Raw genomic sequence first — 13535 nt, forward strand, 5'->3', positions numbered from 1 at the left:
AATAGCACGAAATGATTCATGAATACTTTCTCAGACCGTAATTAGCTACTATCATACTTAAATTACATTTTTCACCCGTGTAAACTTTTGTTTGAAGACCACATGTCAGATTCTACAACAGAATGATGGTTGCTAATGACACCACTTAAGCTAATCAGTTGTGTTTTGCACAGACGTTTCTCTGTACCTCTGCTGCGCCAGTGCAGCTGCGGAGTCTTACCTTGCATCACATTTGGCAAAGGAGCCTTTGGAGTCCTTCCCACAATTCCCGTAAGGATCCCCTGCAGAGTTGACTCGCTCAAAGCAGATCCCAGGGGCGGGCTTGGCTCCTGCATGCAAACACAACCAAGGAAAATACAAAATCCAATCATCAATATGAAGTGAGAGATATATCAACTGAAAGAGAAGATTATTTACACAACTTATTAGAGGATGTTGATTTACCAGGTCCCCACAGGGTGATGCATTGTTGCTCATGAGTCTGGCAGATGCCGTTGTAGCAGTAGCCTTCAACATTGTGGCAGGCGTGCCCATCATGCAGATAAACGTTGGCTGGGCAGTGAGGGTTGGCACCAGTACAAAACTCTGGCAGGTCACAGGAGTTACTGGTCTCTCGACACAGGGTGCCAGCCGGCTTGAGCTGTAAACACATATAGCACAGTACAGTTAAACAAACAGTTAAAATGCGAAGAGGCTGGAGAAGATTTATTGACTGCTCTGACATCAGAAGCTCACATACAGTATATTGAGGTTATTTTCTTTCGTTTCGTTGTGCAAAACAAAGAAGACAACACACATTTAACACAGTATTTTTCTGCATACTTAACCTTTTGCTGGTCTGGCCTTTTCATTAATATGAAGGCTGTCCTTCCACACTTGCATTGTGCCGTAAATGTTACAGAGATGTCCGACCCCGTAAGTAATTGTATGGTACTGATGTCTCGTACCACAAGGTCAAAGATTCTTTTGTGTAAAGAAAAGGAATCAAAGTCTTGCATTGAAATGGAGGTCTGAACAGAAATATTTTTAAGGACACAATGAGCAGACTTATGCGTTTAATCATCTTCAACAAATTTTATAAGAAAAGACTCGCATCTGAGAAAGAAAAAGGTTTCCACGTCAAAGCAAAAACTACTAGTAAGTAGCTAGAAGCAAACTTTATGCAATCCAACTTGAGAACTTTCCTTCAATTGAAACCTGTCTATTGAGATAACATATACAAAGTTGGAATGAACTGACCTGAGATATTAAATTATATACCAAGACACACTATTGTGAGACTCTTAATAACCTACCAGAGAGAATTAAGAGAGTTTCAGAAAGTTTCAGGCTTTGTACTTGAGTTTAGAAATGAAAAACGTCCATCTCTGCAGAGTAAAGCTTTGAAAATACAATTTCATAATAAAGTTTCCAAAGTTTTTTTTAAGCTATTGGAAAGGTATATGTGCATTTAAATTGGGAAAGATCGGGAGATCCAAGGTGGAAGGATAATACATGCGACAGACCCAAGATTGCATGAAAAGTCTTACCCTGCAGTCTTCACAGCACTGTCCATGGGCGCACACGGCATCTCCCTTGAGGGTACATGTGGTGGCGTTGCAGCATGGGTTCATACATTCCTGAGGATGAGGGAGAGAAAACAAAATAGTTAACAACATGTGGACATCATCACCGCTCTGTCAGTTTGCTCTTGTCAGATCAAGACTTCCAGGTCAGGGGAGCACACTTCCTGCCCGGGGACTCCCACCCTGACCTGAAAACCATTGGATGGAGACTGTATTAACTGAAACTCATGTGATCTGGATTTGGAGAACTCTGTAGACCTGTAGAGTTTAGTACTCTGACCCAAGTGGGGTCAAAAAAGTGAGAGCTGTGAGGCAGAGGAGAAAACGATAGGAATCAGGTGTAGCATTTGGAAGGGTCTGTGTTAAGGGCTTCAACTGAGATTTGATGGGGAAAGATGTGTCCGAGTTGACTATTAGGGTGCCACGGACAGGAGCGGGAGTGGGTACTGAAAGCCCTTAAGAGGAGAGGATTGTAGCCACTTTGACACAATGACAAGGATCAGTTGGCGGCTGGCAGAAAACGCCAAGAGGAGAGGAGGATACGCAAGGAGAAGTTGAAATGGGAATAATGTTATAAAAGACTTCAGGGAGGTGTTGAGATGTTTCCCCTTTATTGGATGCCAAAACACATCAGCTTTGTTTTCCAAGTGGTGTCATGCATTGCACTATCACGCAGAAAATAACTCCCACTATCATTTATCTTCCGTCAACGTGGCTGTTTTACGTGTGGGGCTCTTAGGTTGAAACAAGATGTGCTGAAGGTTGGGAACTGGAGGCAGCTGGATTGGTGGATGTCTGACTTTCAGTTGATGTGAGGTTTTATAGGAGGCTGGCTGTTTACCTCTTGGCCCTGACATAAGCGTATTGTTTGGAGAGGAGAGAGAAGGTTGCTTTCATCTCTCAGTCTAAGTGGGCTGGCAGATCAAACAAGCGGACCCTCTGTGGCGACATTATGGAGGTTATGCAGGGGCAAGCTGGCAAAAATACTACCTAGAGCTGCGTCTAAATTATGGAGTCCATAGTCATAACAGCACCTTACTAAATAATAAAAACCTACTGTTGAGTCAGTCAGGTTTAAAGAGTCCACTCACCAAAATTGCAAAAAAGTTATTACACTCAAATAGCAATATCACTTTGGATCTGGTTCCCAGTTGGTAATAAACTGGATTTTGTTAAGCCCCAATGCTAACGAACCTCTTATCAAACCTTTTCTCTCTTTGTTCATTAGGATAATGCTGGCAGGCTCAGTTAAGCCGGTGTTGAACACAAATTTTACTGGTTGAAATGACAAACAGCATCCGTGGCAGGGTCATCATCAGCTGTAGCTAATGAACGTTCATTCGGTAACGGCTAAAATTTAATCTTTCCCGCTGTCTGATGAATGTGCTGATGGGAAGCTGGGGAATTTACACATCAAAGATCATGTGTGAGAGGAAAGGAAGCCTCTAACACCGCTCTACAACTGTGAGTAGACTGTGTGTTTTTGTAGTTCAACTCGCCACCATTCTCTAAAGAAATCAAATCACGCCAGTTTCAGAGAAAAATCTGCTCATTACTTTTACACTTATATCAACAATTTAAGCTTATCAATGTAACAGCTCTGCACCAGGGCCTCTGCTATTCAAAGTAAGTAGCTCATGAATAATAAGGCATTAAAGTCAGTAAGCTACAACAGTTTCAATCTGTCAAATATATATTTAATTAACCGTTCATATCTTGTGCTGATCTCATTTTCAGGTTAAAGCTACAGTTTGTGAATATCAATTAAGCTGCCACTAAGACCTATAGTGTTTCTGCCTTCTCAGTCGACAAAAGGTAAATACTGATCTGAATCTTTGAGTTCTAGTTATCTATAACTTTAGTGAACTACAAATATTCAAAGCTAAATCATAACGTATAATTATAGCAGAAGCAAGAAGATCAAATGGGGCAAAACGTGTCTGACAGAGCTTAAACAATTAGTCAATCAATGTAGAATATATGATAACAATCAGCATGATGTATTGTTCGAGTCATTGTTGTTCAAGCAAAAATGCCTCACGTTCAGTGATGATCTAACTTCTCAGATGACAGGAATTGCTGCTTTTCTTTGTTTAGATATTGAACGTTTATGGGTTTTCGATGTTGGTTGGGAGGTGCATTTTTCACTTTTCATAATGCTCTCCAGGAACTCCATCACTCATGAGAGATTTACAACGATATATTCAACAACAAATCTCCTTTGGTTTTAGGATCCTTGAGACACACAGCTGCCTTAGCTACAGCTGAGTGATACCTGCTCCCCACATGTGATTCTCACTTCACTTTCTGAGGCACCCTGCAGTGTGCGTGTGTGTGTCTGTGTGTGCGCAAGAGAAACAAAGCTTGTGTTTCGTGAGTGGATGCATGCATCTGAGCGTGCCTGGTTGTTTGGGTGGCACAGCCAAAGAAAGCTTATTTCAGCTTTCGACCCGATTACACTTTTCTTTGTTTCCTTTGTCACAAAGTTGGACAGTGCTTTGATTAATGGGCCTTCAATGAGGATATGACATCACCGTGGCAGACTGTCAGAACGCTGTTCAGCACATGTGGAAGACCGATAGAAGGTGTGACGTAAAAAAAAAAGAAGAAAAAAAGAAAGGTACTTATATTAGGTCTCTCAGGTGGTTTGCTGAGCTTTTAGACTTTTTTTGTACAGCAGGTCTTGGTGCTTTTAAGCCGCAATAACAACATCAGTTTCAAGAGAAGGTTTAACTTTAAGTTTGTTGTGGTTTACGTAGGGAGGGGAGGTTCTGAGTGACCTGTTGGCACTTTCAGTGCTTGGAATCATATCGTCTACACTTCACAGACTCTTGACTTGAAATCTATTTTCTGAACATTTGTTTGTGTTTTAACTTTTGTTTATCCAGCAAAAACATTTTCTTTTATACGCACTGTTTCCAACCACGGTGTTGGAGACTGATCCACTCCACAGGAGCAGTTGAGGATGAAGGTGTTTGCTCTCAACTTTACCTCTGCCTCCCCGCAGTCGCACTCCTCTCCTTCCTCCACGTAGCCATTGCCGCACTTCTGTCCACCGTAGAGCACCTTGACCTCAGGCATGTTGTACAAACACATGCCTACACCTTTCTCCAGACTGGCAGCGAGGTCCTTCTTACTGCATGTGCTGAACACTGTTGGGAATGGATACCTATGGGATGAATGGAAGAACAAGGTGGACTGAAATTAAAGCACGAGGAGACATATTAAAAAAATCAAACAGATTTGCCCGAGATGCAGAAAAAAAAAATCCTGCTTCATGTGTGGGTTTTAACTGTTCCGAAACCAAAATGATCTCAAGAAAAGTGGCCTCAATCATCCCGCTGAAGCAGAATGCAGACAGAGCTTTCACTGAAACCTTTCTTCAATCTGCTCATTCAAGAGGCCTTTTCACACAAATTTAATGGTCTACTGACACCGTATGAGCTCCAGTTCAAGAGATTTTCAATCCTACTCAATACATAAACGGGCCATCGAATGTCCAGAGAAACATTTTCTCTGGCAGCCACATTTTCAAGAGGCATATCCTGGCTGGAGCAGGACAATTTAAGCAACTGGCCGGAGGAAAGGGAATGAGGAGGTGTATGTTTGATGTGGATGACTTGTGTGTGTGAGCATGTGTGTACATGAAACCCTGATAAAATAGCAAGCCCCAAACCACATAATTTCTACTGCATTAATTTCACTCCCTGGTATCACTTACCTGAAGTGCTGACTAATGTCTAATTTAGTGAGGAAAGAAATTGGATTTCGTATTGAAAAAGAGAAAATGTTACAGATGAAACTGTGCGATGTGCCAATAACAGCTGTGAAGCCCGAGGGAATTGCCGTCCTGCTCGAGTGAGTTTCAGTGAGTCTGAGAACCAAGGACCAGAAATAAATAGAAAGAAAGAAAGGGAAAGAGACATGAAGAGTGAAAAACAAAAATAATATGGAGACACGTAGACAAGAAGGCGACAGAAAACAGGATTATACACAGTGATAACAGAAACAAGACATGAGGTATGGACAAAGGGACGGAAAACCTTTTATGGAGAGAAAAAGAAAGGAAGAAAATCATGGAACGTGCAGAAAAAATGACAGAAATCAAGCTGTTTAACCAGGGGCAGGGCGAGAGGGGTGGCGCCAAAATGACCCCATAGAGACGCCAAAGGACCACAAAATAGCACAAAACGACGAACAGATGCAAAACGTCCACAGTCAAAAAAGACCAAAAGGGATGCAAAATAACTACAAAGAGATGCAAAAATGACAACAGAGACCAAAACCAACAATGAAGAGATTCAAAATGACTACAAAGAGCCGTAAAATGACCACAAAGACACAGTAAGGGAGGAACACGACCACACAGACAAATGGCAGAAATCTTGCTGCTCAACCAGCGGCAGGTCTGGAAAGATGGCAGAGGACGGTTGGGGGGTCTTTTACATGCCTGTGTTCAGGGGGCCCATCGTCTCATATAGGTTATTTTCTTCGCATTCATTTATTACGCTGAATAAACAAGAGTAAGTATTAATAACACATTGGCTTCGTGCATTTTAGTCGTCATTTTACAAAATATGAAGCCCCTGTTTAGGTGTGCTGCAGTCTGGTCACTCCACTTCAAACATTTCTATACCCACCTCAGTGCTTCACCGCCTGTAAGACCCATGTCCTGCTTCAACCTCTCTAAACACATTGGCAGTATGAAACACAAGCCACAGGACACACATTTCCTAAAACACAGTGGATGACAGCAACATAACCAAGGCTCGACCCAAACAAAAACAGAATCACAGAGGGACTGACACAGAAAAGCAGGCTTTGGGGCGTAAAATGAGTATCTCACACAGTCATGGTGGGACATAGTCTCGCTTCAAAAAGAGGATGTGGAGGATATGGGGTAACAAGGAGCAATGGCTAGCAGAGAGGATTGGCAGACGTGGTATAGAGAGAAGCAGCTGGCATCGGAAGCTTGAAAAGCTTGACTTCAGACAGAAACATGTCATACACGTACTTATGCAGCGATAGACTGACTGGGGTCTTCAAACGCAACGGGGCGTGGAGACTGTCTGCAAAGCTTGCGGCTTGACAGGGCAGATTTGTGAAAATTCAACATTACACAGAATATGTTTGTGGAGCCTGGCGATGGACAGAGGTCGGGTGGGGGGGGTATGTGATGCTTTGCCTGTGCCTAAGGGGGATTTGGCTGCTGCAACTACATGGATATTTCACTGCTGTTAGTTGACTATAGTGAAGCTCCTCCTGAGGGGACTGGAGATAACGGTGGAGGCATTCAATGGGAAGGAAATCTGTTTTTTGTTTTTTTCCAAAAGAACACAGATTTCCCAAGAACATAGAACACAGAAAAACATCCTCTTCTAACAGGCACCCTTGGGTGAAACAGCTATGTCCACTTCACTCAGACTGTCCACCTTTGAGTGTCGGCTGCTTTCATCTCTCACTGACCAAAAGGCAATCGACCTGTCTCTGTCCCCCCTTGTCTGCCCCCATAATCCACTTGTTAGAGTCTTTTTAGTCATAAAAAGAGCTTTGCTGCCTTGTGCACGGGGACCCTGCACCAAATCAAGGATAGACAGACTATGCAGATCAGACTACGACACAGAGCAGACCGACCCCCTTGTAAATAACATGGGCTGCCACTGATAACAGAAGACAGACATGTTTCAGGATCAACATGAGTGGATGGAATGTGCACGAGGAGTAAACAGAGTCTGTTCTCAATAAACTGGCATTAATAGTAAACGTTGAGACAGTTGTCAGTTGGAGATTTCTGAGGGAAAATCAGGTTTCTATTGACCAAATTGGACCCACATGGAAAGTATTACAAACATCCAGTGGATACATGTAGGCTATGCTAAAATCAACATGAATTCAGGTCTGAGCTCCAGCAGTATGAATACAGCCACAGCTTTGTTTGAGGCGGGCGCAGAAGAGAGCATATTTTTTGAGGAGTTAACTCCTCTTTGCAGACCATTGACTGATTTATCTACTAAAACACTGTCTGCAAAAACACATTTAATCATCAGGGGCTAACCTGTCCAAGCATCTGTCCACTACGACTACTATAAAATATCGTGCAACCCTCCCATTGGTTTCATGATATATAACTAGGGCTAACATAGTTTGCATTTGGTTTATTTTCGTTTCTTTACTGCTTAGTTTCAGTTATTGTTTTTGTTGCAACAGTAACATTCATATAATTTATTCTGTAGCTTAATATTGTAGAGTTTTGGTATATTGTAAATGCAATCTGGATAATTATCATTGGTCACACCTGTGAGTTGAGGGGATTGTTTTTTGGTCTGTGGGCTTGAGTCAGCCCCTCTCTTGAGCCATTTAATGTGCTGCTTCCATCTGTAAGTTGTGTGCTTTGACTCAACTGTATCAACTAAAAAGGTTCAGATAAAAATAAAAAAGCTCTGTAAACCTGTTGGGACTGATGTTGCTGTTCATTTCACCACTCTACACACACTGAACTGCTGGTTGTCATCTTGCAAAAGTCTTATTCCACCAAAGACCTTACAGATGTATACCAGTAAATGTCAGCCAAAGTTGACCCACATAAAGAAAAACTAAGCCATTATGGACTGAATTGAATTGAAATGACATTTAAAGCCAATTAAATACAATCTGTACAAGTAAGTAATTAAGATGTGCTCGGTTATTCATATGCTTGAAAATATTTAAATTATTTTTTGGGGTGTTTTATGCTTTTATTGGACAGTGACAGTGGAGACAGGAAATAAAGGGAGAGGGAGCAGGGGAATGACATGCAGCAAATGGTCCGGGCCAACATGAGTCGAACTGGGGACTTGCTGCTAACCACTGAACTGAAGTCCAGTGTGGCCAGTGGTCGTGTAAGAACAGGGCTTTGATAATCGAGCTGCGCCACTAAATTGTAGCCGACAACCCTCCAGGTTACAGGTGCCTGGTAACACAGTATCTGTTACCAGGTGTCCAGGGATGCTGCAAGAATATCTTACTTCTTCGTCACCAACTGCCCGGTGCAGTTCTTAATGACAATGAGCAGATACACGTGTACTGTCCAGACATGGACTAACATAAATAAATGACTCTGAGTTGTGGCGGTGGTTTCCAAGTGTTTTTGTGCCATCAGCTGAATGTCAGGATGGAAATCGATTTATTCAATAGGAAAAGACAGCAGTAAATTACTGTTCACTTGTTATGTAATGCAAGATGCTGACTGCAGAAATATGCATCAGTGCAATGAGCATTGCAACTGGACAGTGGTTTGTTGGTGAACTGTAACTTTGAAATGGTTTCTCTCTAACATTAAATATCCATGACTAAATAAGTGAAAATTAGAGATAAAGAAAAAAAAATATTATTACATTAAAACAGTTATCTGTTAAAAGTTTAATGCTAACAGAAGCTAATTTACCTCATCAAGACGGTGTGGGTGTGGTTTGATCAGATTTGAGTCCCACCCATCAAAATCCAGTAGAACCAGAAGAACTCAATGACAATAAATGTGAAATCATAACTGTTCAAACATTGGCTGAAAATTGAGTAATGAGGTCCTACATGAAGACACAGAGTAAGAAGGTGACTGAAAAATGTTTTCAGGGCCTATAATTATTTTTCCCAACTGAAGCGCGGATGCAGTTAAATATTAGTGTACCTTCTTTCTAACCACAGCTACATTTCAAGAAGTGCAGTGTTGGCAGGCAATTCAGACATTTGTAAGAAATGAAAAGGATTTAAGTCAACAACCATGCTCACAGGACCAGGAGTTTAAAAAAAAAACCTATAAAAAAAGACACCCCATAAATCAGCATTAAATAATTTAGGAACAGCTCCAATGTGCAGATCTCAGTCTGCAACAGACCCACATCGAGGGTGTGTATTATCACAGCTGAGACCACACGCCTGCTCTGCTGTCCAGGAAATTAGTCGAGCAGCGAGTGTAGGTTTCCCTGGATAATATTAGCTTAAAGCCCTGCACTCTCTCCAGGTGTAGTTAGCTGGGGTGGAACTGTTATGGCTGCGCACAAAAGTTACACAAAATCTAATTAGGAAGCCCCTTTTTGGCTGTTGTTACTGTTTGAAAGGCAAATATGTCATTCACATTGAGAGTAACACACTGCTAAAGATACTGATACTGACACTGACAGAGAGAAATGTGTGGCACTATCTCACAGACTAGACTCAGTCAGTGAAGCTGCCATATAACAGAGAAGGTAAAAAACCCTCCAATGTTATCTGCTCATTTTTTATTGGCCTTTCCTAATGTATGACAAATCTGTCATAGAAGATGTAAAAAAGAAAAGGGAAGAACAGATATTAACCCTTCCCATGTTGACTTTCTCTCTGAAAGTCAACAATGCATGCTTCACTAGGTTTTACCATCTGCTGTCTGAGCTGCCTATACGCCACAATGATGACTGTAGTCCTGCTTTCTCATTAATTGGACAGTAAATGTGCTTTAGCATCGGACAACTTTACAGGGGAAGCTCCTACTATATAGCAGCGAGTTGCCTATCAGCTTCTCTCGGAACATACAATCTGCTCAGGTACATAGCGGGAGAGCTAGACTCAAACCAAGCTTTCAAAGAATACAGTTCTGACTACAACAGCTTATCTGTGAGCATGTACTGGAAGTGCAAACATGAGTGCACAAACATCTATTGCAAAACCACTTTAGCCTTCCTTCCCCCGCTTGTCAGTCACTCAATGCTTAGAGGACCCAATCATGTACAGCTCTCTTCACTTTACATAATTGAGCAGATGATCTACCCCCCCCCCAAAAAAAACTGATTATACTATTACACAACTGTCAGACCTATTTATCACATGAAACACAGGCCTTAAATTAATGATTTAAAGGTGTACTTAAGAAGCGATTTAGTACTGCATCTCCATAAAGTTGGGGGATACACAAGGGTCTGATTATAAAATAACAGACAAAAAAGTGAAGCAGCTAAATTTTGTCCCTAGTATGGATCCCATAACACGACTCAGCAAAGGAGGCAGCCTTTTCATAGTAACTTACAAAATGATCTTGTAGCATTCAGACGAGCTCTTATTGACAGTGCACTGAGATGCAGAGATACAGTCTCCTGTGCACCGAGCAGCTTTTCCTGGATCTGAAGCCATATGTGCAGTGCAGATGATTCCTGTCAGTTTAATCATCTCAGCATATGAGGCCGGTGGGTTCAGAGGAGGAGGAAACGTCAGTCTGGATGGGGAGTGAAACGGCTCTGTAAACAGTGTAGGCACTGGTTACATGAGGGGCTCTTCCTTTTGTGGGCTCTCAGGCCGACATCAAGCTGTCTCTACTGCTGTCTATGCTGCACCACAGACTGACATGTATTTAGGTCGAGCTAAGCAGGAGCGACATGTCTGACCTTTCAACAAATGTTAGGCTGCAACACTGGCAGGAGCCTATGGTGATTAAATATCAGGAGGAAAAGCAAAACACAAGCTAAATTTACTGCAAACATTTACCCACTGGCAACCTCACAAGATTTCTCCCTCCTCTCCACAGCAGATGATGACATTTTGTACCTTCTCACCTCACTTGCACTCTGTCACTTCGACAAGAAAATAACAAGAGTCACAAGCTCCCTCATATTGTCTTGACGAAGTATTCACCTCTTGGCCTCGAAGTCGAGCCACCGCTCCCTGCTGTGCTTCACCTTTCTTTTGAGTCACACATACAGACACAGGAAAGCACTTTTGAGCTTTCTCCCCACGTTCATATGATGCAACTCTTAGCTCAACTTCTAAAAGACATCTCCACTTCAAAATGTCCATGTAAACTCTGTTCCCTTCCTCTGTCCCTCAAATTTCCACTCATTGTTATGACACAAATCTCCCGTGGCCGGTCTCATACGCCTGTCATCGTTGTCCATGTGTACCTAAATAATTCCTTCACTGTCATCTCTCTCCTGTTTGTCTCTCACTCTCACCTCTACCTCTCCTGTGTTTCCCCTCCTGCTTTACCACTGAGGGAGATAAAAGGCAAATAAAACCACTGCTTCCTCAACGCTGCCTGTCTATCCAGGCATAAAGCACCTCTCTGCGGATCTCTCTTTGTGCCCTGGCCCTGATTGCAGCTGGCAGCGTCACTGATAATCATGTCATTTAGATGCAGCCTGTCCTCTCCTCCATTAGCAAGTCTAAGCTAAGAGTATCCCAAACACACAGTCAAATGAGCTTCCCTGTTTTACAACGATGTGTTTGACATTCTGAAGGCATCTGGGATGAGGGTCAAGGGAAGGCTGGTAATATAAAAAAGAGAAAAATGAAAAGAAAAGAAAAAATAAATAAATAAACTTGGGTAAGTTGATAATTTTCCCCATTTAAGCTGGCATAGAAGCTCTGGAAAAAATGTTTCTTATGACAAACTTAAGACTATGAGCTCTCTGTGGCTTAAAGTCTAACGCAGCTCAACTGATATCATCTAAACAACAACATTGTCTAGAGAACACAGTTGATCTCTCACCCTTAACATAAAAAATAAAAACAAAGGAAGCCCATGTAAGAACATTATTATGAGTTTAAAGTAGTATTGTTTGATTTATTTGGCCTCCTGGAAGCAGCTGTGATAAGCTGTTAACACACCATGACACATGAACGAACATCTTAGTGAAAAAATTGCTAGTTTACACGTCCAGCAGACACAGAGCAACATAAGCATTTATTTTGAGTCAAGTTTCTGTTCACGTGATGAATGCAAGTCCAATATTCACTCTCCCTTTTAGCTCTGTGTTCGCCCTCCACCATCTTCTCAGGGAAATATCTGGCTCTTTAACTGTTCACCAGCTAGTTGCTCAGTGTGCCTGTCGTCTCTTCCTGGGCAGGGAGCATACAGTGGGTTTATCACAGTGGTGACAGTTAACCAAATTGTAAAGCTGCAGGTCATAAAACCAAAAACAATGAGCTGGAAGACACTAAAACACAACACTGAGTTGGGTGATAAATCTCTGTGATAATAACTACATGACAAGGCCCTTTATGTCTCATGTAAAAGACGTTGAATTACCTTGTTGTTGAAAGGTGCTCTAAAATAAATTTGCCTTTCTTTCATCTTTGACATCTCTGAGACACCTCAGCTGACACTGGGCGAGGGCAGTGTACACCCTGGACAGCTCACCAATATCACAGGTCTAACGTATACAAACAAACAAACATTCACACGCATATTCACACCTTCACGCAATGTAGAGTCACCAATTATCCTAAGGAGGAAGCTGGAATACCCGGAGGAAACCCACGCAGGCAGGGGGAAAACATGCAAACTACACACAGAGAGGTTTGAACCCAGTACCTTCTTGCTGTGAGGCAACCGTGCCGCCCACTTATAAGAATCAATGAAGTCCATTAAATGTTATAGTCATCTTCACTGAGCACAAACATACAGTCTGCAATGAACAATGGTCAATGCAAAATTAAAATATTAATAATTAAATAGGGAAATATTGATACTTGGAGTCAGTGTATCAACACAAAATTGCCAGACAAAATGTCAGCATACACAGTGTATGGATTTATCCTGCACTCTTTACTTAGCAAACAGAGGAGCGAGTTTCAGAATGAAAGGTCACTGATCACCTCTCTCAACTATTAATGTGTCTAATCTCATAATTATGTAGCAGACAGTGCTGAGAGGGAGCGTCTGTGCTTCATTAACCTATTCTGTTACCAAGAATTCGATAACGCCATCACTCATTCTAACTCATTTAGATCAGTCATTTTTCTAAACTCTCTGCATGACGACATTCGATATCTTTGGCCGCTGACGCACTACAGCAAAGTCGTCACATCACTACACTGAGTGCATGTTTAAAAACTACACTGCATAAATCCAGTGGTGCTCTGTGTGCATTATGCATTTTTTTTCTCTGGAATAAATGTTGTAGAATGAGAACAGCAGGATGAGCTCACTGTTGCCAGTGGCTGTACAAACAAACACAGTTTCTGAGC

General features: G+C 41.9%; 1 protein-coding gene across 1 annotated transcript in view; it reads right to left on the reverse strand.

Annotated features, from left to right (window-relative positions):
• The window catches only part of adam12b (ADAM metallopeptidase domain 12b), a 42613-nt gene that overhangs the window by 16217 nt on the left and 12861 nt on the right, over positions 1-13535 (reverse strand). Inside the window, exons 10-13 of the mRNA XM_023418065.2 lie at positions 4557-4734; positions 1530-1619; positions 445-640; positions 221-329 (exon numbers count right to left, since the gene is read on the reverse strand). Coding sequence (XP_023273833.1) covers positions 221-329; positions 445-640; positions 1530-1619; positions 4557-4734 — 573 coding nt within the window. The remainder of the gene's footprint in view (positions 1-220; positions 330-444; positions 641-1529; positions 1620-4556; positions 4735-13535) is intronic.

This window comes from Seriola lalandi, unplaced genomic scaffold (genome assembly GCF_002814215.2).
Source record: "Seriola lalandi dorsalis isolate HSWRI2012SDOR001 ecotype SW California unplaced genomic scaffold, Sedor1 jcf7180002054580, whole genome shotgun sequence".
NCBI classification, from domain to species: domain Eukaryota; kingdom Metazoa; phylum Chordata; class Actinopteri; order Carangiformes; family Carangidae; genus Seriola; species Seriola lalandi.